Here is a 24,751-nt window from a genome sequence, read left to right on the forward strand (position 1 = left end):
GCGTCACTGACGTGCACCTCTCAAAAAATGTAACTACACGTCGCAACAACGCGTAGCGCAAGCTCTGTGTTTGGTCGGCTTGGTATCGCTGATGAGTCTGGGCTGGACCGAGAGCCACGCGAATGGCGCGAACCCATGGAGCGATTGTTTACAAGTGTGGAGTCCCGTGAAGAAGCTCCGGATGGAAAGTTTTGTTTTGTGTCTACCTCATAGTTAAAGTTGTTGCACGTCCGCCGGTTCCTGCCTCAAAATTAGTGAGTTTGAGACACTTGTACATCCAGGAAGTGTTCAGGAAAAGCAAAACAGCAACGAAGAAACTCGACACAGAGACACTTTCACTTACAAGTCTGCCATGTATAGCAAATGCGCCATGACATGCGCAGGTGTTGTAGTGGTGTTCCATTTTTTGGGGTACATTTTTAAACCCTTTCCCGTCCCATTCTGTTGGGAAAGGGGTAGGGATAAAAAAATTGATTTGGGATTGGGCCTTAGTCTTGTGACCAATTCAGTTATAATGGTGGATGACATACAGCTGTTGTTTTGGATGCATTTCATTTGGGCAGCATTGTTTAAGATTAATATCAGTTCTTGTACATACATGCTACAGATTGCTTTTTTAAAGGACACGAAATGTTTACTTAGAGCTTTTGTTTTGTCACGCCTCTATTCTCACTCGCTTCTACCTTGCTTTAAATTCACTTTTGGTCCTGTCAAAAAGCATGGTGCTTTTTTTTTTATATTGTTTTAAGGTTTCAAAGAGCTGGAAAGTAAATAAACGGCAGGCAGAAGGATGCTCAAAGCATCTTATGTCTTATTCCATGCTCAGGGCCGGGACGAAAGCGTTTTTTAGTCAATTTATTGTGAATGGCCAACTTTTGGGAAATGATTGATAATGTTGTGGACATGGAGCAATTTTTAGACAAAAACGCTGTTCTCAATTTTATCTGATTGGTGCAGGCATGGCAAATTATTATTATATGTTTTGGATTTTATTTGAGTTTGAGAATTGTTTTGTAAGATTCAATGAAGGAAACTTTTATGATGTTTATAAAATGTTTAAACATAGGGGGAATAAAGAGGTCCTTCTATAGTAATAGTTTAGCTGTAGAATTGTCACTTTCAAAGTCAATAGCTTTCTATTGGTCAGTGTGATAGATTAGCGTGACCAACACCAGGGTAAACCTTTTTGAGGTGTCGGAGCCAGCTCCAGATGTGCTGGTCAGCTCCAAAAGGGTGAGACTTGAACTCTAAGTGAGCTATACGGTACAAACTTTTTAGAGTTTTCCCTTTAATTAAATGTCTTTTACTGAGTCCAACTTATTGTTATGTACTAAATTTCTACACCTACCCCAACTCTAATCTCAACCACACAGTAACCTATTGTGTTTTATTAACGTCTAATACACCAACCCTTAACCTAGGCTACTTGTGGTGTAATTCCTCCAACCTGGAGGTCTCCAGGCTGCAGTAATACCTACTTTTTGCCTATATTCAACATCCCTAAGGTCCAATTGAACCATTTCTGAGACTTTTATTTCTGTATGTTGATGTATTTCCAATTGAAATAGAATTTTGAGTTGGGGGCAGGCTTTTTTCTCATCATCCTCTCATAGCAAAATAACTATAAGTGGGGCGTGGTTAATAATATTGCAGCTGAAGTTGTCTAACTGGCGGCAACAAAGAAGGGCCACCACTACAAGCATGGAAGCAAATAGTTTTTAACAGAACACACTTTTTTTTCAGTGGATTAACTTGCAAGGATTAATTGTTTACCAAATGAATAACAATGTGCGCTAGCAAAAAAAACATTGTAAATATTGATTTCACATGAACTTTACATGTCCATATTAGAGTGTGGGGCGAGCAGAACTGGAGGGGGTTCATTTGATGAAAATTAGGTTTTGTATGTGTAACAGGACAGCTAGTGTGGAGCTGTGTGAGTAAATTTCACAATCCTGGCCTCAAGGGGCACACTGACTAGCAGCTTTCTCTGGATGCCATGCTCTTTAGGGATCTTGTTAGTGCACATGCTTCCCATGCCAGAAACACTGGCTTGATTTTTTTTTTCCTCAGAGTAGGATGAATACAACAATGTCATTTTAGTCTTCAACTGCATGACAGTGAATAAACAACAGAATTGCCTGTTTTTGGTGACTGTTAGGGCAACACGGTGGTTCAGGGGTTAGCACTGTCACCTCACAGCAGTAAGGTTGCTGCTTTGAGTCCCAGCAGTGCCAGTAGGCATTTCTGTGTGGAGTTTGCATGTTCTCCTCATGTTCGCGTGAGTTTCCTTCAGGTGCTATGGTTTCCCGCACAATTTAAAAACATGCACTATAGGTGAATTTGGTAAAGTTTATAAGTGTGTGTGTGAATGACTGTGTATGGGTGTTTTCCACTACTAGGTTGCGGCTGGAAGGACATCCTATGGAGACAGAAAAGACGAAAAAAACATGATGTACACATGCGTAGCCAAATTCATCTGCTGTGTAAAACATATGCTGGATTAGTAGTGGGTTTATTCCACTGAAGCGACACTTAATATTTAAGGGACTAAGGCGAAGGAAAATGAATGAATGAATGAATGGTTTAGATTTGTTCTTCCACCTTGGCTCTCATACATGGCACAATCAACAAATCATTTAAAGATGCACCTTAATATTTTAGATTTTTATAATTTAATTGTTCAAGAATCACATGAAAAAGTGTACCATAGTGTTTTACCACAGTATTGTCATTATACTGTATATATTACGGTATTAGAAAACTTTGTTAATGAATGCTAAAGCATACTGTAGTTTTAACTAGAAAAGTGACAAACTTTTAAATACTGTAATACACTTTAGATGTTACTATAGTAAACAGTGGTTTATTGTAGTATTATATATAGTTAACATTAGTACACTATTTGGTCATTTGTTTATATTATATTTGTTTATACACTATTTGTTTATAGTTATTGTATTCCTACAGAAACTTTAGAATTTCTACAACGGATGAATTCAGGTACTTTACCATAGTATAGTTCAAAAACGCAATAGTGTTATTTGGTGTTTACAATCAAATTACTAAAGTGCTTGGGCGAAAAATCCTATTTGCAGCAAAAGTGCACTCACTTTATTAGGTACACCTTACTTGTACCGGGTTGGACCCCATTTTGCCTTCAGAACTGCCTTAATTCTTCGTGCAAAAGATTCAACAAGGTACTGGAAATATTTATCAGAGCAGTTGGTCCATATTGACATGATAGCATCACACAGTTTATGCAAATTTGGCAGCTGCCCATCTATGATGCAAATCTTCCATTCCATCCAAAAAGGTGCCCTATTGGGTTGAGATCTGGTGACTGTGGAGGCCATTTGAGTACAGCAAATTCATTGTCATGTTCAAGAAACTAGTCTGAGATTATTTGCGCTTTATGACATGACGCGTTATCCTGCTGGAAGTAACCATCAGAAAATGGGTACACTATGGCATAAAAGGATGAACATTTGCTCCCACAGAACTGCCGCTTACTGAATGTTTTCTCTATTTTTTTTTTTTTTGGACCATTCTCTGTACACCCTAGAAATGGTTGTACGTGAAAATCCCAGTAGATCAGCAGTTTCTAAATACTCAGACCAGCCCATCTGGCACTAACAATCATGCCACATTCACAGTCACTTAAATCACCTTTCTGCGCCATTCTGATGCGCGGTTTGAACTGCAGCAGATGATTTTGACCATGTCTACATGCCAAAATGCATTGAGTTGCTGCCATGTGATTGACTGATTCGAAATTTGCGTTATCGAGCAGTTGAACAGTGTACCTGATAAAGTGGCCGGTCAGTGTATATGATAAATCCATTTATGCATGAAACTGAATCAGCAATAACTTTAAACAATGTATATAAGGAGTTCTTCTGCTTTTATGAGTATGTAATTTACCTTTAAAATAATATTTCGTTTTTGAGTCAAAGTATATTAAATGTTTGTTTAGTTTTTTGTTTTGTTTTTCAGGTCAAATCACATCTAAAGCCTAAATTGTTTTCTAATGGCCGTACAAGAATAAATCTCCCCCTAAACATTTTTATGGTATCAACAGTTTACCAATTTGTTAGGGTAATCTAAACAAAATGAGCTCATTTCATTAACATCCCTAAATATGACATACATATGAGTGTAACTACTAGCATAAATATTGTAAATCATTTTCTACTGTAATTCTTTAAGTTTCTGAGATGTGCTTTTTTCAGTATGTACAAACCTCTTTTTTCTTCTTCAACAGTGATTGTGACATCATGGCCTCAGGATCTCCAGATGTCACAGCCGCAAATGAACCATCAGAAGCCACAGAAGAGTGTTCAGGTAATTCCTAAATCCGTGTTTTAGCATCTGTAAGAACCACAAAAAAACATCCATTTCACTCTGCCATACATTTTTCACCAAATATAGATCACTCATGACACATTAGCTCACTATGAAGAGATATAAGATGGTAGTTCTCACTGACAGGAAGTCGTGTAGCACGCAGACAAAGCCAACATTTGTTTCTCCCATGCAAGCATGCTTTCCTCTGTCCGACATTTGACCTTTCTCTCCAGTTTAATGTGGGAAGAGGAAGCCTGGACTGCTAGTCAGATCCTGAAGCGCAGACAGCGGACTAGCGTGGGCATGTGGATTAGCCATTTCCTAGCAAAACAGGGTGCTTGCAGGGCGATGATAATCTGCTCTATCGGATTGTAGAGTCTCTGTAAGTCCATTAAATTAGAGACAGGTTAAGGTGTGTTTGCCAGGTGTTAATCTTCTATGTATTTATTTCAGGATGCTGTTAATTAAACACCTTAATTACATTCATGACAGTTAGCTTCAGTGCTGGGTGCAGTTAGTTACTGTAATTACTGTAATTCAATTCAATTACTTTTCCACTGAACAAGTAATGTAACCCGAGATTACTTTTCCTTTTTAGGCCATTCAATTACTGTTACTTATAGTCAGTGGTATGAAGTAACAAATTACAAATACTCAAACTACTGTAATTGAGTGTTTTTTCCCAGGAATTGTAATTTACTAAGTTTAAAAATGTGTGCTTTTACTTTTCCTTAAGTACATTTTAGTGCAGTATCTGTACTTTTACTTCACTACCTCAAGACATGGGACTTTATAATTGCAGCAAACTGTTTAGAAGTTTAGAAATCTTTACACGCATTGACCCAGAGACTGTTTAGAGGCATCTTTACTGTTTGATGACCGAAATGGCCTTAAAAAACCAGCAGGCATAAGACATCAACATGACGTCAGACTGCCGTTGTACCCCAACATCATGGGGATGTTGCATTTTGTTTGGAAATGAAAATCAGGTTGACGCCAGAGCCCAACGTCAGGCCGACTTCAATGTCCTACATCCAACCTAAAATCAACATCTAATGATGTCTTGACATTGTGGATGTTACCGCTATGACTTCTATCAGATGTTGGATTTTTGTTGCCATACCTGATTAATAAATGTCAGTATTTGATTTGATTTCAATATAACTTTGGTTTAAGATTTTGGCTCGATGTTGGATTTTGGTCACTTTCTATCAACCTAAAATCAACCAAATATCAATGTCATTTGACGTTGTTATTGGACATCAAAATAATGTTGTCCTTAGAGGCTGGCTAGACATTGAATTTTGGTTTACCTGACGTCATGACCTAAATCTAACCTAATATTAATGTCTTATGATGCTGTGTGCCTGCTGGACAATAACTAAATGCACTACAGAAGGTTACATTTACACACATCCACAAACTACATGTAAATACATCAGCTTTTTACAGTGTAGTACTCACTACTCACTACTCTTGAGTACTTTTGAAGTACCTACTTTTTACTCATACTTTGAGTAATATTTACAACAGATACTTTTACTCGCACTACATTTTTAGGCAAGTCATGGTACTTTTACTTGAGTATGATTTTCCAGTACTCTTTCCACCATTGCTTATAATGTACTTGCCCAAAATACAGTAAATAAAAGTTCAACAGTTTTGTATAAATCAGTTCAGAGAAGCAGATTAATTATGTGTTTTTTGTTATACTAATTTAGGTAAATCTGTTTTTAGAAAAAGAAGGTTTGTTTTATGCAAACAATTGCACATGCTGAAGAAACATTGACTAATGAAATATTGACAGTATATGATATGTATGAAACATAGTGTCATATATGGAGTCAGATATTATTTTTATAACGCTAAAATACCACGTTTTAATCAAATTTAAAGAATTAAGAGTTTGATTTCTGTTGTCTATGCATTGAGATTTATATGATTTTAAGTATTGAGTAAAGTAATTAAGAGTTTTTTGAGTAAGCAAGTTGCTTTTCAGACATAGTAATTAGAAAATTTTAATTGTGTAATTATTAATTATTTACTTTTTTAAAGTAACTTAACCAACCGTAGTTAGCTTACATCTGAATAAAAAAAATCTACAAAATAATAAAAAATTATGTCTACAAAAATCATTCAAAAAGCCTTCTTTATTGTTTGAGTAGTTTATTTTGGCTAATGCAACAAAAAAATAGGCTAAATATGACTCAAGTCTTTTGAAACCTTTAATAGGCTAATTTATTAATCCATTTATTATTTAATTGCTCGTCCTTTTAATATACTTTATTACTCTTTTTTTTTTAGATTTTTATTAATCCAAAATACATGAATATTTTATACTGTGGTCTCAAAATCGTAAAACTGATAACCTCTTCTGCTGTTTGTACTATTACTTAAGAAGCACATACTGTACATATCAGCCAATTATCAGTATCAACCAAAAAAAGTAGTTTGAAATCAGACCGTGATCATGACTCAATTTAGAATTCAATTAGTATTTCTATAAATTAAAACAGCATCAAAAAATCTTATTTTAATTTTTAGAATTCAGTCTTCATTCAATAAAATAATGTTAATTTGACTGCTGTGTTTCCTGTTATAACTGAGATTAAGACAAAATACCCATCAGATCATTTATTATAGCCTCCAGAATCTGCCCATTTTGGTGTCTTGAGTACAGTGTAGCTGTTTCTGTAGCCTATCGCTTTAAATGTACATAAGCTGGTTCTCCCCACCCACAGTTCCCACGTGCGTGTTTGCTTCATCATGCGTTAAAGTTAGATAAACAGCAGTCAGTGATTGAGACAGACTCGGATAAGGTTGAAATACAGCTCATTAGTCAAAAATGCCAGGTATATTTTATGTGTTTGTGGTGGGACCGTTCTGAAATGATGAGTCTCACACAAATGCCCTTAGCAGTACACACACACATATTAGCATTTACTGATACCATGCGGCCGTGGTGATTGTAACAGTTTAGAATTATATATCCATTTTACTCTCTTTACTACAAACATGCTCTGTTTTAAATGAATCAGGCTTATAAACATCACAGAGAGTTGGAACAGATAATTTAATCCCAGTTTCTTTGCAAAAAATGTTCTGTGGACATGTGTATACATATTATTATAGAAACATGACACCTGCCAATCAATTCGGTGGGCTGGGAAAATCGCACTCCTACATCTTGTTGTTTTGGGCTTCAAAATCACTGTAATTTGGGTCATATTTTAACATGAGGAAATAAAAAAAAAGAGACTTGTTGGGTTTATATCACTCCAATAAGACAGTGGAGTGTACACACAGTCCTGTCCAAACAGCTTACAAAAGTTGATTTTCTTAATAGGTGCCCTTTAAAGAGTTTTATAATTGTTGATCCAAAGAGGGTAGATTTTTAACTGCTGACTCCAAATGGGTTAACCAAAAAAGCTCATTTAGATTACTGCACTCAGTAAAAATAATATGTAAGCAACATTATTAAACCTTGCTTTTATTTGATTGCACTTTACATGCGAGTATGAGTTTTTTTTATTTATTATTAAACACATACATTAAGTTTGTAAGATCATGTTCAGTAAGATCATGTAATTTCAATTTTCCAGCACTTGAAGGCTGTTTGCTCATTCCACAGTCACTCTTAGATCTTAGAACATAGAAAAACAATCACGTCTCTGCTATGGAGGAGGGGCTTGAATGGAAAATATGAGTCATGGAAGTAAAAGGTTTGTATAGTTCATTTAAAAGATTCATTCTGAAATACGAAGAACAGATGTAGTTCAGATCCCGATGAAATTATTTGTAATGTATTAAGGTAATTGTCTATACTAATTAGATTTTTTATTTATGTAGTTATTTCACCAAACGTAAAAACTGTGATGTGATGTACTAGCACAAGCATTGTGTTGTAATGGTCATCCCTGAAATAAAATCAAGGCATAAACAATGCAAAGCTTTTTCCTGAGCCACTTTGCGTTTAATGTGGCCACATTTAAACAAACTGAGGCTCTGTTCTTAGAAGCGATATTTAGCCTCCCATACTGTGTAATCAAATAACCGAGCATTGAGTGCTTTATAAGAGACAGTGAGATCTCTTTCTGTGTGTGTTGTTTACTGGCTTTAGACAGGCCGCAGCTGGAGACTGTAGGCTTTGCCAGTAGAGCAACATCATGTGACTCTCCTCAAGTCGAGAGAAGACCAGTACACAAAGCCTTGAGTCATCATCCAGAGCCCTCAAAGACTGTGTGGGGATCAGTAAATTCAGGCTTCATATCATGTTTTATTATTTAAAAAGTCTTTATGAGACTTCCTAGAAAAGCATTTTAAAATCAATAAAATATATATATATATATATATATATATATATATATATATATATATATATATATATATATATATATATATATATATATATATATATATATATATATAAAAAACAGTGAAACAGTGTTCTATTTGTTGCTGACTTGTGAACTTATATTATCTTAAATGTTCTGAAGAACGTTTGATTCCAGAGAATTAGCAATTTCAACTAGTGGACCATGTCTTCATGCTAATGACCAGTGTTGTACTAGTTACTGAAAAATAGTAACTTGTTACAGTTACTTCATTAAAAAAGTAACTCTGTAAGAGCCAGTTATGCATTATTCATTTGTGATAATAATTTATTTAAAAAGGTTAAAACATGATAAAAATTTATATTGAAATATAATAAGAATTCATTGTGATTGTATTATCTAAAATGCATAGTTTAATAATTGAAACAGTTTAAGAACATTTACTTTGGTGTTTTGTCTTCCGACATGTAATACGTCATGAGGGTATTAGTTCATACGTTTAAGTCAGATTGCAGTTATGTTTGCAGGATGTTTAAAGCGACACAGCTTTTTGACCCAGCTACAGTATATTGAGTCTATTATAACTTTGTATATTTGTTTGCATTTTTTCAGTAAACCCTTTTTAAAAGAAGATTCGATCTTACTCACGTTTTTTCAAATACTGGTTGTTGAAATAGAAGCTGCAAAAGGTGCTACATAAGGATGTGCACGAAAGTTGCGCCACTACAAACTCATTACTGTTAAAAGTCATTTATGAGTTACTTTTCCAAAGAATTTTTTTTATTAATGCCCTTACAGTGCATCCGGAAAGTATTCATAGTGCTTCACTTTTTCCACATTTTTTTATGTTGCAGCCTTATTCCAGAATGGATTAAATTTATTTATTTCCTTAAATTTCTGCACACAATACCCCAAAATGACAATGTAAAAAAAAGTTTTTTAAATTGTGGAAAATTTATTAAAAATAAAAAATCTCAAAAGTCACATGCACATAAGTATTCACAGCCTTTGCCTTAAAGCTCTAAATCCGGGCTATTTAATTGGCGACCCATGGGCCAAACCCGGCCCCCAAGGCAATTTGTTCCGACCCTATAGTTATGCTATAGTTATGAAGTGACGTGTGTCTGTTCAATACAGCATGAGCTGCTGTTAAGGGCTGCGCAGAGAGAGTCACCTTACATTAAGCGAGTGGCGAGAGCAGCCAAAAACATTTTATATGTTTGTAGTAAAGGCCTTTTGTACTATGCACTGATATGGTTAATAGGGATGCATTGATTAGCTGATTTCTCTATTAACCCCATTTTTATTCACTCAATGTTTCTCAACGCCACAGTTCTGTTGCGCAGAAAAAAGCTGCTGCAACTAAAAGCCAAAACATTTGCCAAAACGCACATACATTGGATTAACTATAGCAGCAAGCCTTTCACATATTGGGTCTTTTCCACATGCAAGTACATTATTTTCAATAGAGACGTGCGCATATTGGAAGCGGTGCGCGCCCGGCTCGCAAGCAGACCGATGCATTCGCGCTCTGCAGGCGCAGCACACAGTAGAAATCAGGCAGTATTCCTGATTTCCCAGAAATCACTGTTATTCCACACGTGAGTCCAGGGGCCTCATGTATCAACGCTGCGTACGCACAAAAACTTTGCGTACGCCAGGTTTCACGCTCAGAATCGCTCACGTTTGGATTTACTAACAATGAACTGAACGTGGGAATGTGCGCAGCTTCACGGCAGCTTTCTGGCAGGCGTACGCACATTTTTTGTGCGTGTCTGTTTTGTTTCCATTGGCGACTCCTAGAGGCAGTTGTGTTAAATTCCTCTCTACAAAGTGTCTGAGCCTTGCAATGGCAGCTGTATGAGACGGGTTCAGCAGGTATATAAGGTTTCCATACCATACATTTGACCAGCTAAACATTAAAGCACAATTTGCAACAGTCGCCTGTTTTCCCAATGTAATCTGAGCGATCTACCGCACGCACATTGCTATAAAGACACTATCTGAAGATGAATTTGCATGCGTGAATCAGAAACATTTCCATTCAATAAATGTGCAAATAAAATATGATGCTTATTCATATGAACTTATTGATGATTCCTACTTGTCTGTCTCGTGATAAATAGTTGGCAAAATCTGATATGTAGCGGGGGAAAAAACAAGAAAGAGTTCATCAGACGCTGGATTCGAGCCGAGTTCATGCTCGAACGTGTCAATTCATGATCACATGCGTCTAACGAGTAGCGCCACTGAAACTGTTGAGCGTCCTGCAACATTTTACAGATATAAACCATACTATTTCTTTTTTTTTTATGCACTCAGTGCGATGTTCAGACCCAACTGTGTTGACTGCATCAGCTAAACTCTCCCACTCTATTTTTTTCTTTTGTTGTTAATTCCGGAGAACAAACTTGCAAATAACACCGCTTTTCTCCGGTCTACCTCCGAAAGCAGCACCTCCAATTCACATTCTGTTCAAAGTTTCTCTTTTTGCTTGCTTTTGACATTGCTTTTTCGTTGGGTTTTGCCATTAGCATAGTCATTAGCATATTCATACGGGGGAGGAGGCAGGGAGGGGTTTTGTGCTCGTGCATGTTGCGCTCAGTTTCACGTTCATTCAGGTGTACAAAAGAATATGCGTGAGATTCGGCGTACGCAGTGTTTCATACATCTGAATTTTTTTTCTGCGTACGCAATGTTGTAGTAAGATTTCCACGCAAGTCTTCGTACATGAGGCCCCAGCTGAGCTCTCACAGAGAGAAAATGAAAACAAAACTTAACTGCAGCAAACTATATAAGCAACACTTCACGCTTGTTTTGCCAATACAACGTGGTGTCGTTTAAACACTGTGACTTTAATGAATATTATTTATCTATTTATTTGCACAATAGAGCACGCTGATAGGTTTGAACCAAGCCTTACTCATGCATTAATGCAGCACACTTTGAGATGTAATAAGACACACTCTGGCACAGACGTCCAGTGTGCACGCTGGAATACACGCTATTATCTCATGGCCGTGACGCAGCTCCAAAAATTCGTTTCAAACTGGAAGTACGAATTTGCTTGAAAAAACGCAAAAACAACCAATTTACACTTTTTAGTGAAATATAGGTGTCCTAATAGTGTTTTTAGCAGTGTGAAACACATATACGACTGGCAACAGCTCAAAAAATGTGTTTTGGTGTTTCGTGACCCTTCAACAAGAAATTTGCTGTTGTTTACCTAAATATTATAAGTCCTGCAAACATGTTTTAATTTGTTTGTAAACCATACAAACAAAAAGAGCCAAAGGAAGTTAAAACAAATAGAGAATCAAAGGAACATAAAACAAAGCATCACAAAGACAACTTTAAATACTTAAAATTACTCAACAGTTAATTTTGACTTAATTCATACATTGAAAATGCTTTCTTCAAAAAATTAGTGAACGTGCATTAAAATGTATCACAGTTCTTTTTAATATCTTGATTTTTCACATAGTGTGTGTGTTGAAGGAGTCAAAGTAAACCACAATGTTAATAGAGTCTTTTGAACATGCGGTTGTACTGAATAGCTTTGGTTAAATGTTTAACCAATGTTACACTGTAACATGAGACCATTTTCTAATACTTTTGCATCTTTTTATTGCATCTGCTTTTTATTTTGTCAGTTTGATACTGCATTGTTTAACACTATTATGAGGATGAGTTACTATTTCTTTTTTGTGGTCTTAAAAAGAAAGAGGGGCCTAAAGCACTGGGTGGTTAAATAATGACTCAACTTTCAGTTTTTGGGTCATCAATTTAAAATGAATTTGGGATGTTTAAAGGAGCCAAATGAGTGTTGGCTATTTTTTTTTTTTTATCCCCCCCTGAACCATTAGACAAGGCGTCACTGTGATCGTGTTTGTTCTCAGTAGAAAAAAAGAGTCTACCAGTAAAGGTCATCATCCTACTATTGTTCTCACAGCTGTACTGTTTTAAGAGCTCTGGCTTTCTCAGCAGAATGAGACTGACCTTTCAATGTTTGTTTTGGCTTTTTGAAACATTTCTGGGTCTTAACCTTTGGGATTCATTTCAAAAATAATTTGTGACAAAATGTTATTTGTTAAAACTAGCAGAAATAACCAATTTACCTGTATTGATGCATAAAAAATAGACACCTAATTTGTGGCTGTTCTATGGGCTACTATACATAAACCAGCTGCCATATTGAAATTGCCAGACCTGGTTAGTGAAGGTAACTATAGCTGCTTTTCCACTATCGTGCCAAACCGTTCTAAGAACACTTCGGTACGGTTACGGTTGTTTCTCCACTGAGCCTGGAACGGCGCGGCACGATTACAAACCGTTCTCCGCCCGGAATTCTCGGCACGGTTAGACAACTGTGCTGACAGATTCTGTGTGTTGATGTCGCGACTCGGTTGCTAAGCTACAGTACCACAGCTGGCTCAGCAGAAGCGCGCTAGTCATCAGACATCCTCAATAAACTACAGTACATTTAATATAAAATAATGATCCAGGTCTAAATGATACAATTTGAAAAGGGTTTTAAAACCATAGAGCAGTCTCTGGCAGAGAAGTGAATAACTCATCACATTCTTACGAAGATATTTTATTCATTAAAGTTATTATTTTATTGACTTGAATACAGACCTACTTCGCCTGCCTGAATGTGAGTTTTTGCACGCAGCGCTGTAATTCACAGCACAAAACTCGCTCTGATCCGGGAGAGACATGCAAGCGACTTGCGCTGCTGACTTTTTTTTCCTGCTGCACATCGAATAAAGCGAATAAAGTCACGCTTTGCATCGTCGATGTCCAAATTACACAACAACATCACTATATCCATGGAACACGAACTTGCAGACTCTTTTAACAACGAGGAAATAATTGCACTTTTTAATTCAAAGCCAGGACAGCTTGTTAATACCGGCAAGACCACCTGAGAGACGGCGTGTTGTAATGTCGGCCGTCCAAAAGACTTTGCTTGAAAGCTTTACGGAGCGGCACTGTAACTGTCCAAGGTACTGTTGTATGATTTATATTATAGCATATAAATGCACTAATAAACAAGTCAAACGAATGAATAAATTAAATAAATATGGATTCTTAAATGTCAGTATTGCTTTTACTCAAAAAATATCAATACGTTTTGACAAATGTTTTATAAAAATAAAATGAGCAATTTTCATCATATCAGCTATAGGCAATTATATGATTCAGTTATGCATAAGTTATATGACATTTATGAGGCATATAACATGTTTCTGTGTTTTTGTTTTTTTGTTCTTGGTGATCTTTAATATAGCCACGCAAATATTTTCTAAAACGTCTAGCAATAATTTGCCTACAGCTTGTTAGTTAATTATGAACACAAAAATAATTATAATATTAAAAATAAAATGATCAAAATAAAAAGATAATAAAGCAGCATTTTGCTAAATATAATAGTGCTTTATATGCTTTAAATCCTGCGATATATGTGTTGTTTCATATTCGTTTTTTTCACTTGCTGCATTCGTTATTTAATGTTTGAATAGTAAAACAAATAACAGCCATGGCTTAATTGGTTTCATTTTACCATCAAAATGTAGTATATTTTATATCATTATTAACTATTGATATAAAAACGCAGTGTAATTTAATTAATTGTTAAAAATGTAATAATTTATGTGCTGTGTTTTTATTAGTGAAAGTGCCCGCTCACCTTTGACAAGGCCTGTCCAAAATTATATTTCTGCCACTATAATGCAAATGCACTATTATTGTCTTATCATTGTTTATTTTTCTGTTATGTTCAGAGATTTTAAATATTATTTATTTCCCCTCAAATTATTTTCAATCATCACGTTACATTTTGGTAATTTTCCCTCCAAATAAAATTTAGCCAGAGCTGCGCAACATATAAATAAGTAAGGGTGCACATGTACCTATATTAAGCACCCCTTTTTGATAGAGCGGCATAACAGTGTTTAGTCATGGTTGCTTTTGCTTTTATGAAAAAAAATAAATAAATAAATAGTTTCGGCTCTTATTTAACTTTAATTGAACAAAGGGAGTCGTTTACATTGCGTTACCAAAGCAACTACTGATGCGTTTTGTGTAATGTTTTAAAGATCTTTGTCGCAGCACGACAGTGGAAAATGAAACCGTATTTGTGCTGTCTGGCCCGGTTTGGCACGAAATGGAACAGTTCTGTTTAAAGAACAATTCAGCACGATAGTGGAAAAGCGGCTTATGTGTCTGCACACTAAGAAGCTGCACTGTATATTGTAGTAGATATTAGCAGCTTGTTTAGATTAATTGTTATAATTCTATACATCGCAAATTTCAAAATGAACATTAATTAAAGCTATAACAAAGATTGTTGAATCCGACCCTTGATATATGTGACCCTTAAAACCATATGCTGCCAAATTTTCCCAGCTTTTTTAGGGAAAATTAATTCATATGATAATTTCAATGACAAGAACAACGCCTGAAAACATTTCAATGGGTGTTGATGTTCCTCTACTGTAAAACCAACAGTCAACTTTATCAAATGAAATGAGTCTAGTTAACTCAAAATGCAAAAAAGTTAATCAAGTTAATTCTACTCATTTGAAAAGAGTTTTGAGCTCATTGTTGAAGGTAATGATTTAATTAAAAACCTTATTACTTCAGCTTAATTGAAGTAAGTTCACAGTACTTATATAGATTAGTTTTTTACCCATATGGTTTTTAGTATTTGGTTTTAGTTGCCTTAACCTATTGGGTTTTACTGTTTTTAATTAGTTTGAGTTCTCTTCATTAATTGGGATGTGCTAAAATTGCTTCCTTTACTCAATTGGATAAAGTTCATTTTACTCAATAGGATTCGTTTTTTAACTTAAATGGTTTGTTGCAATTGGTTTCCTCAAACGGTTTTACAGTGTATGAATGTAGACTATAAACTATCTAGCTGTGGGCAGTTTTTACCGGAAATAGTAAACCATTCGGGAACCTTTGGCATACTCTTTTCAACATACTACAATTTGGAACATTGAGTTAAAGTCAGAATTATTAGCCCCCCTTTAAGTTTTTATTTTTATTGTTTCTCAATTGATATATAACAGAGCAAGGACATTTTCACAGTATGTATGATAATATTTCTTTCTTCTGGAGAAAGTCTTTTTTTATTTAATTTAATTTAATTTATTTTATTTAGCTAGAATAAAATAAGTTATTAATTTTTTTAAACACCATTTTAAGGACAAAATGATTAGCCCCTTTAAGGTATATATATTTTTTAATAGTCTATAGAACAAACCATCATTATACAATAACTTGCCTGATTACCCTAACCTGCCTAGTTAACCTAATTCACCTAGTTAAGCCTTTAAATGTCACTTTAAGCTGTATAGAAGTGTCTTGAAGAATATCTAGTGTAATATTATTTACTGTCATCATGGCACAGATAAAATAAATCAGTTATTAGAAATGAGATATTAAAACTATTATGTTTAGAAATGTGCTGAAAAAATCTGCTCTCCGTTAAACAGAAATTAGGGGAAAAAATAAACAGGAGGGCCTAATAATTCTGACTTCAGCTGTATTAATTCTATTTTCAAATACTATTTAGGACAGATAGTATGCGAATTGGGACGCAGCAAGTGTCTTTATTTTACATGTCCTTTAAATTCAGGTAATCACCTGCCACATTTTAGACAGCCGTCTATGAAATATGTGAAGAAAAAGCTACCCCTTAAATGAATAAAGTGGTCACATAAAAGGCTAAAACCCTTGCAGATTTACTTAATACAATAATTAAACCAAAAGACTGATGAAAAATATGCGGCGTGCGGAAGAAAATACTGTGCTTTTCAATGCAAAGTGGAGCGGTGGGTCAAACTACTGGCTTCTATATGTTTATTTGGCAGCATATAAAACTTAAGATCAGGATTTCTACACTTATAAGAGGTGAAGAACATTACACAGTAACTTTTCAATGTTAAATCAAGAAAAAAATGATTGTATTGCTCTTCGCACATGTAGTGTAATGTTTTCTGCGTTGTGTTGAAATCACTGACACATCATACGAATCTTTCCCGTTATATCACGTCCTCACTTATTCTGGATAACACAAAGGAACATATAAGAGGACTTGTGCAGCCTAACAGCATGTATGATGTATTCACTCACACGCTGCTGAATCTCATGCAGACTGGGGGACTTTAGCAAAAGTCATATACAATACATAAATATCTCAGAACATATAACAACAAAACATGTACCTGGATAACACAAAGGAACATATAAGAGGACTTGTGCAGCCTAACAGCATTTATGATGTATTCACTCACACTATGAGAGAAAAATAACAAACATAACAAAAAGTTATGAAAAATAATTGACCACCCTCTGTGTATACATCACAAACAGGCCTTAGATCATGATTATGCAGTTACATCATCAGGATTCATTAGTTAAACAAAATATGACACTCATTAAGTCACCGCATACACTTGTGTGACCTACCACTACTGAATCTCATGCAGACTGGGGAGAAGCAAATCGCGCGCACTCCCCAAATCAACATGGAGACAAGAAACCCCAAATATGGTCATGACAAGTGGAATCACAAAATAACGAACATTTTTACCTTTCTGTTTTGCACCTGCTACACATTCATTCTAATGTTTTTTTTTTTTTTTTCCTATGGCAAAAATGGTACTGTTGATTTGTGGGCATTCTCGTCTATGCCAACGAAGTCTATATAGTTTTGAACTTTTTTGTGTCTTATGGACTATTTAAACCAGTAGAAATGTTGTCCGAATCGCAATAAATTTTTTGAGCAGTAGGGACGCTGTGTTTACAGGTGCAAACTTGCTTTACCTTCACATCAACAGCTAGCAAGAGGTGGGGTGGCAGAGTTAAATGAAAGCAGTAATTGTGCCAGACAAAACACAAACTGTGCGCAAATACTGCAAAAAACCTGGTTTATACTTCTGCGTCGAGTGATCGATGTGACCCACGGTGCACAGTGTTATCGTGCATTTATACCTTTGCGAGCTGTTTGTGTTGCTCTGCAATAACACTTCCGAAACGCTAGCTGGCAGTGAGGTTTTTATGTTCCTCTGTGTCGAGTTCTTCGCTGGTGTTTTGTTTTTTCTGAACGCTTCCTTAATGTACACGTAGCTGAAAATGAGCATGTTTTTATATTTCAATGAACTGTAAAACTGAAAGACTCAACAGTGTTGTTGTGTAACATTATTATATAATAAACCTCACTGGACTTAATAGCAAAAGAGATTTTGAATAACAAAAACTGAATACATTTTACAATACATTCAATGCTACAATTACATTTACAAGCAAAATAGTGTAGTGTAAGCACTCTAAAGGGCATTTTTAGGGGTCTACATTGACTATTTGTTAAATAAAACTCATTTTACTGGATCTATTGAACAAATGGAGGTACAACCACAGCCATGCTAATCAGAAACAGCGCAATATACTTCGGTCTTTGCCTGAGGAGATTACAACAAGTGGTATTCATGTCATAAATTGTAACGTGATTGTTTAAATGTGCTGTATGTGTAAATGTCCAAGACTGGAGGGCCTGTAAACATGATTGTCTGCCAGTTGAACTTATTCTGTTTAGATAAGCGAACATTGACTAATTGTAAGCATGTGTTCAGTGTTTGCTGTTAGCAGGTCTCTCTGAATTCAAGAGTCCTCTGTGAGAGACCTTTGCAAGTGGTATTCATTTCATTTCTGTGTCTTGTTTTCAATGCAGGGAAGAAGAAGTCCAAATTTCAGACGTTCAAGAATTTTTTCGTGAAGAAAAAGAGGAAGGAAAGTCTGTCTCCGTCGAGTGAGAGTGGATTGAAGGCCAGTCAATCTAGTGATGACGTTAACACTTCAGAGCCAAGTATCAGCCATGCCAACAGCAACAATGACCCAGGGTGAGGAAAAACTTAAACATACAACTATTTGTGAACTGTATCTCTGCTAAATATGTATGTATTTTATTAGGACTAGGATTAACAGTTTGATGCATTGATCAATTAATGTCGACAATTGTTTTAATTGCATTAACAGTTTTCTCTTTTCGAGTAGAATTAATAGAATTTTTGATAAAATATACTGTGCGAATTTGCGTGTTTTGTGGAAATTCACCTATGTTTGCACATTTGCATTGACTTTCTATGTAATATACTAATACAAATACCTAATTTCGTATTTGGTGTGAACCCAGCATATTATAATACTGCTGTCAGTGGAATGGGAAAAAAATTGTTGAATGAACAAATGAATCGATGAAGTGAGGTAATATTTCCTGTGCTCAGGTTAATAGCGAGTAGTGAACACAGTAGAGACCCTGTAATTAATAAAGCATTGTGGTGCAAGGAAAGGAACTGAGAACCACTAATGTAATGATCACTTAACTATTACTAAATTTCCTGGCAGTTGCAAATAGCTTTGGTTTTAAAATTATTTGGTTATATTTTTAGTGACGATTTACAAAATATTTTTATATACACTTCTTGGGTATACAAGAACTTTTCAATAGGGATGTAACGATTCAGCATGAGCTGTTTGAAAATCTGTTCAAATATGTGACATAGAAATGTTGAACAAATTGCGATAAAAAAAAAATTTTAACAGTAGGGGCGCTGTGTTTATTGGCACAAACTTGCTTGCACATCAGCAGCGAGCAAGAGGTGGAGTGGCAGAGCAAAATGACAGCGGTGAATTGCGCCTGACAAAACACAAACTGTGTGCAAATACTGTAAAAAAAGGTTAACTTACACTAACAGAACAACGAAAATGATGCACATTAATCATCATCACAGTGGAAAAACTACTGTCACAGATGTCTATAAACAAAAAATAATAATAATAATTTATAAGCCAGAGTGCTATGGCGATAACACAGTGCATCAGTTTTTTAATAGTGAAAGTGTGAAGATGATTTTCAGACTGAAAGAGAAAGTTGTTCTCTTCTTATTTTTACCCTAATTGACCACCTCTGTTCACACTGCTCTCAGGTGTAGGAAAGATTTACCTCTTCAGACCAGCCATCTCAGTCCTCAGTGAAAGAGTTTTTTCATCTGCAGGGGACATTGTAAATGATCAAGGACCTCAGCTTATGTCAGAAAACATAGACATGCTGATATTTCCTTTTAAAAATGTAAAATCCCAGCACAGTCAGTTTTAATTAGTTTATTTTAATGAATCTTCTTTATTTTGTATTAATCTGTTTTTAAAATAGGAATTTAGTTATGACAGAAAATAGTTTGCAAAAAATGTCCAGAATTTAGGCTCTTTACCTTAAATTTGTTTACAAACATTTTGTTAAAAAATCATGACTAAATCTTGAATCGTGACATTAGTATTGTTAATCGTATCGAATCGTGATTCAGGTAATTCGTTACATCTCTTTTTTTTTTTCAAATAGTGTTTAATGCACTACTTTTGAATTCATTGATAAATGTAGCATACAAGAATGTGATTAAGTGTGATTAATTATAGAAACATCATATTATTAATCACCATTTAATATATATATATATATATATATATATATATATATATATATATATATATATATATATATATATAGATAGATAGATAGATAGATAGATAGATAGATAGATAGATAGATAGATAGATAGATAGATAGATAGATAGATAGATAGAGATAGATATATATATATGTATATATGTGTGTGTATGTGTGTGTGTGTGTGTGTATATATATATATATATATATATATATATATATATATATATATATATATATATATATATATATATATATATATATATATATATTAAACGTTAATAAGCAAAGCTTGAGGCTTGGTTGCGAGTCTTTAAAGACTGAATGGGGAGCCATAAATTTAAACGATGTTTTTATTTTGGGACTCCAAACCCTAGCAGGCTTTCTAGAAAGCAATTTAGGGAATCACCTGCAATCATGATAAACACTGTGTAGTAAGTGTTTGATTTAAACATACCATCTTTCATTTAAAGCTCCAAGATCAACTTGGGAAACAAAGCCATGTCACATGACAGTGTGTTCGTCTCTGATTCGCCATCTTCAGAGAATAACGAAGGTCTGGGCACATCACAGGACAGCTTACATGGAAAAGTGAAATCCTTACAGGTATTTCTACAGCTCATATGTTTAATTTCTACAGTTTCTCAAAGGTAATTTAAAATGTATCATATTTTGTAATAAATAAAATGGCTATATGTTCTGATTGTAGTATTAGGATTATATCATAAAGCTAAAATGTTTATTATTGTTATTATTATTATTATTATTATTATTATTATTATTATTAATGTTATTGTTAATGTTTTTGTTATTTTTATTATTATTATTAATAATAATAATGTTGTTGTTATTATTATTATTATTATTAGTAGTAGTAGTAGTAGTAGTAGTAATATTATTATTATTATTATTATTATTATTGTTATTATTATTATTATTATTTTGTCCTGTCCTAGGACTTACAATAAATGAAAATTACAAAATTCACACAAACCAAGGTTTAAATGGTATAAAAACACTCATGTTTAAAACTTCACTCTGAAAAAAAAGTTTACAGGGATTGCTTCAAACTAAAGTAAATTAAACTTACACAAAATTAAATGCAATACAAAATGTAAGACAAAAAACAGAAACGCTACATCAACTAATGGTTAGACTACTATGAAGACTTTCAGTCTCTGTTTTGTTCGCTGTTTGTGTAAAGTTGCGTTTGAGTACTCAGGTGCACTATATAAATATCTTCTTTTTCCTGTTCTACTCTTGTAATGAGTATTAGTGATGGCAGTTCAGTGGACTTTAGTATAAAATTAGCAAGTCTAAGCCTCAAGACACAGAGCTTGAGATTTTCACTGTTGACATTTTGCCACCAGCCCAATCTAGTCAGCGGGGATCATCATCAATGCCACTGATCAACAGAATAAAAAACAAAAACAAAAGTGAGTTTAAAGTGATGGAGTAAGTTCATAACAGATGCCTACAATGGCACATTTTTCACAAATAATATGTCATTGGTTAAATGCTACTTAGTGGTCTTGATACTTTTATATTATTACTTGTAGACACACCGAATAGACAACAATTGAGCCCGACATGACTGGAGCTTAGCAGTGAAAGTTAACGTTTAACTATATCGGGAGGAATCAACAATTCTGAACTACTGTTCAAAAGACATAGGGGAAAAAACAGAAAAGAGATATACTGTATAATACTATTGTTGACTGTTCAAAATTTCTTTCTGAAAGAAGCCTCATATGCTTATTAAATTTCCAGTGAAAATCAAAATAAAGTTTTTAGACGTTAGTATCAGTATGTTAAACTTACGGGTGTCTAAAAGATGTGCTCCAAACCAGTGAGAAATTTTGCATTTAGGAAATATAAACAGCTTGCATTTTGTCATTTCTACCTAAATGGTTAAACTTTTTAATGCCTCCTGTTACATTCGTTTCTCATCAAATCTTCTCACCAATCAAATGCGCTGTAGTTTCTGATCTCTCACCCCTTTATTGCTATATGCCAGGGGTTCTTAAACTTGGTCCTCGAGGTCCAGTGTCCTGATGATTTTAGCTCCAACTTGCCTCAACACACCTGCAAGGATGTCTCTAGAATCCTAGTAGGAGCTTGATTGGGGTTGGAACTAAACTTTGCAGGACACCAGGCCTGTTAAATGCACTAGAGCTCAATCACCATCACTGGCAAAGCTGTGATGAAAACAAAACAGGGATGGCTGCTTTTAAAAAAAGGGGAGGAGCTACTCGATTCTGCCCTGTCTTCATATCTCAGATCAAATTACATCACACAGAAGAAAAATGCATATTTTAAAACACTTCATGGGACCTTTAAGGGTTCCCTGCAGACGCATGACGTCATATTAATTTTTTACCCCAACGTCGTGAGGACATTAGATTTTGTTTGGAAATGAAAATCGTGTTGATGTTAAAATCTAATGTCTGGCCGACGTCAATGTCCAACGTCCAACCTAAAATCAACCAAATATCACTGTGTAATCGTGTTACACCTTGAAGTTGTGTGGACGTTACCACTATGACATCTATCAGACGTTGGATTTTGGTCACTTTTCAACACAACCTAAAATTGACCAAATATCAACATAATTTGTCGTTTTTGGACGTCAAAATAACACTGTCCTTAAACGTTGGCTAGATATTGAATTTTGGTAACCTGACGTCAAGACCTAAATCTTACCTAATATTATCATCTTATGATATTGTGTACCTGCTGGGTTTATTCCCACAGAATGCATTTTTCTATTCCAATACGCCACTTTGCCATTATTTTTCAATGAATATGGACTTGATGGACATGGATGACCTTTATGCTTGTGTTTCATGTCTTTGGAAGTGCTGTGTGCGCACATGATAGCAGTGGTTTTTAGAAGCCATGTCAAATTTTAAAAAGTGCAAGTCATCAGAATCATTACAAATCAGTGGACCAATCAGACAAACTTAAAGGCGGAGAAGTGTTGAAAGTTTTTGTTCACAGACACTTAGGGCGTACTTACACTATGTACAGTTACCTTGAGCCGGGCCAAAGCCCGCTTGTCCCCCTCCCATCTCCCCCGAAACCCGCACACACATTACATTTGAGCCTGGGCACGATTACGTCATTAATGCTGCGCTGTTCAGAAGCGCTCTCTCTCAGCACAATGGAGATTTCTTTAGTTATATAATTTAAGTCGTTTTGATATACAGTGTCATATATTTCGCCAAACAGATCAGCCACTTTTGATGCTCATAAACAACCATAGAGTACTCGTGCTGCAGGAATTAAGAGGTTTACTGAAGGCACGCAGCAGGTAGTAGTGAATTGAATTATCTGTTTGAACAATTGTTGATAGTTTGTGTGATGTCTGTAGCTGCAGCTGAAGCAAGCCATTCGTCTGGGTTCTCCACCGGCACTGCTCTGTGGGAGGAAAGCGGAGGACACTGGGGCTCTTTCTGAAGATGATGGTCTTCCCTGCAGCCCGCCAGACTACTCCAGCCTCCACACTGTACTGGCTACACCTCTTCACACGGTACCCCTCTTTGTGCACTCATACTTTCATCAGTTTATACTTTCAGGTTTCTTCATGACTGATAAAGCTTTGATTTGTGATGAGCACAAACTGTTGAAAGTCCCACACTAACTTTAAAAGTCAGACTGAAACAAACAGGAAACTTGTTCAAAATAAACATCACTCACTGCATGTTTGACTCTCATCAACAGTTTGTTTTGGTGTAAAAATATCTGTCCTACTTCTTTTTTATTAGCTCTCTGTGAACAACTGGTTTCAATAAAGGCTCTTTTTCACTAAGGAGGAAGTTTTCAGAGTGTATTTTCATAGTCTGTGTTCAAAGATCCACAGTTTGATGTTTTTTTTAATTCACTTGTCTTTTTCTCTGTTGTTTTTATGCATGTGCATAGTTGAACACAGCCTTTCAAAATACTCTCGATAGATGAATACACAAGTGCTTAACACTTTCATCCTTGTCAAATTTATTTGAAGCATCTAGTCAATAATAACTAGACACTATTTATATATATATATATAATATATAATGAAAACACACTGAGCCAGCTAAGGGCGACGTGGTGGCGCAGTGCGTAGCATGTTAGCCTCACAGCAAGAAGGTCACTGGTTTAAGCCTCGGCTAGGTCAGTTGACGTTTCTGTGTGGAGTTTGTATGTTCTCCCCATGTTCCCGTGGGTTTCCTGTGGGTACTCCGGTTTTCCCCACAAATCTAAAGACATGTAGTATAGGTGAATTGGGTAGGCTAAAATTGTCTGTAGTGTATGTCTGTGAATGATTGTGTGTGGATGTTTCCCAGTGATGGGTTGCAGCTGGAAGGCCATCCACTGCGTAAAACACGTGCTGGATAAGTTGGCGATTCATTCCGCTGTGGCAACCCCTGGATTAATAAAGGAACTAAGCCGGAAAGAAAATGAATGAAGGAATGAGCCAGCTGACCAATCAGTATTGCCTGTACTTTTATTAATGACAGGGTTTATTGAGAACTGAAAGTGAAAGTCCTCGTCAGTAGAAATGTGCAATATAGGAGAA

At 35.3% G+C, this 24,751-nt stretch overlaps 1 protein-coding gene across 9 annotated transcripts in view; it reads left to right on the forward strand.

The window, feature by feature from the left end:
- Window positions 1-24,751, forward strand: part of zgc:66433 — an 89,084-nt gene that overhangs the window by 35,400 nt on the left and 28,933 nt on the right. For 5 of the 9 annotated variants that reach the window (XM_087280110.1, XM_087280112.1, NM_001423521.2 and 2 more), the window contains 4 exons: window positions 4,265-4,344; window positions 18,424-18,592; window positions 20,667-20,799; window positions 23,567-23,725. In XM_087280110.1, the coding sequence (XP_087136236.1) occupies window positions 4,265-4,344; window positions 18,424-18,592; window positions 20,667-20,799; window positions 23,567-23,725 (541 nt within the window). Of the gene's footprint in view, window positions 1-4,232; window positions 4,345-18,423; window positions 18,593-20,666; window positions 20,800-23,566; window positions 23,726-24,751 lie in introns of all 9 variants that reach the window. The other 4 variants (XM_087280114.1, XM_087280113.1, XM_087280109.1 and 1 more) reach the window with 2 other exon arrangements.

This window comes from Danio rerio, chromosome 14, assembly GCF_052040795.2.
Source record: "Danio rerio strain M-AB ecotype USA chromosome 14, GRCz13ab, whole genome shotgun sequence".
NCBI classification, from domain to species: domain Eukaryota; kingdom Metazoa; phylum Chordata; class Actinopteri; order Cypriniformes; family Danionidae; genus Danio; species Danio rerio.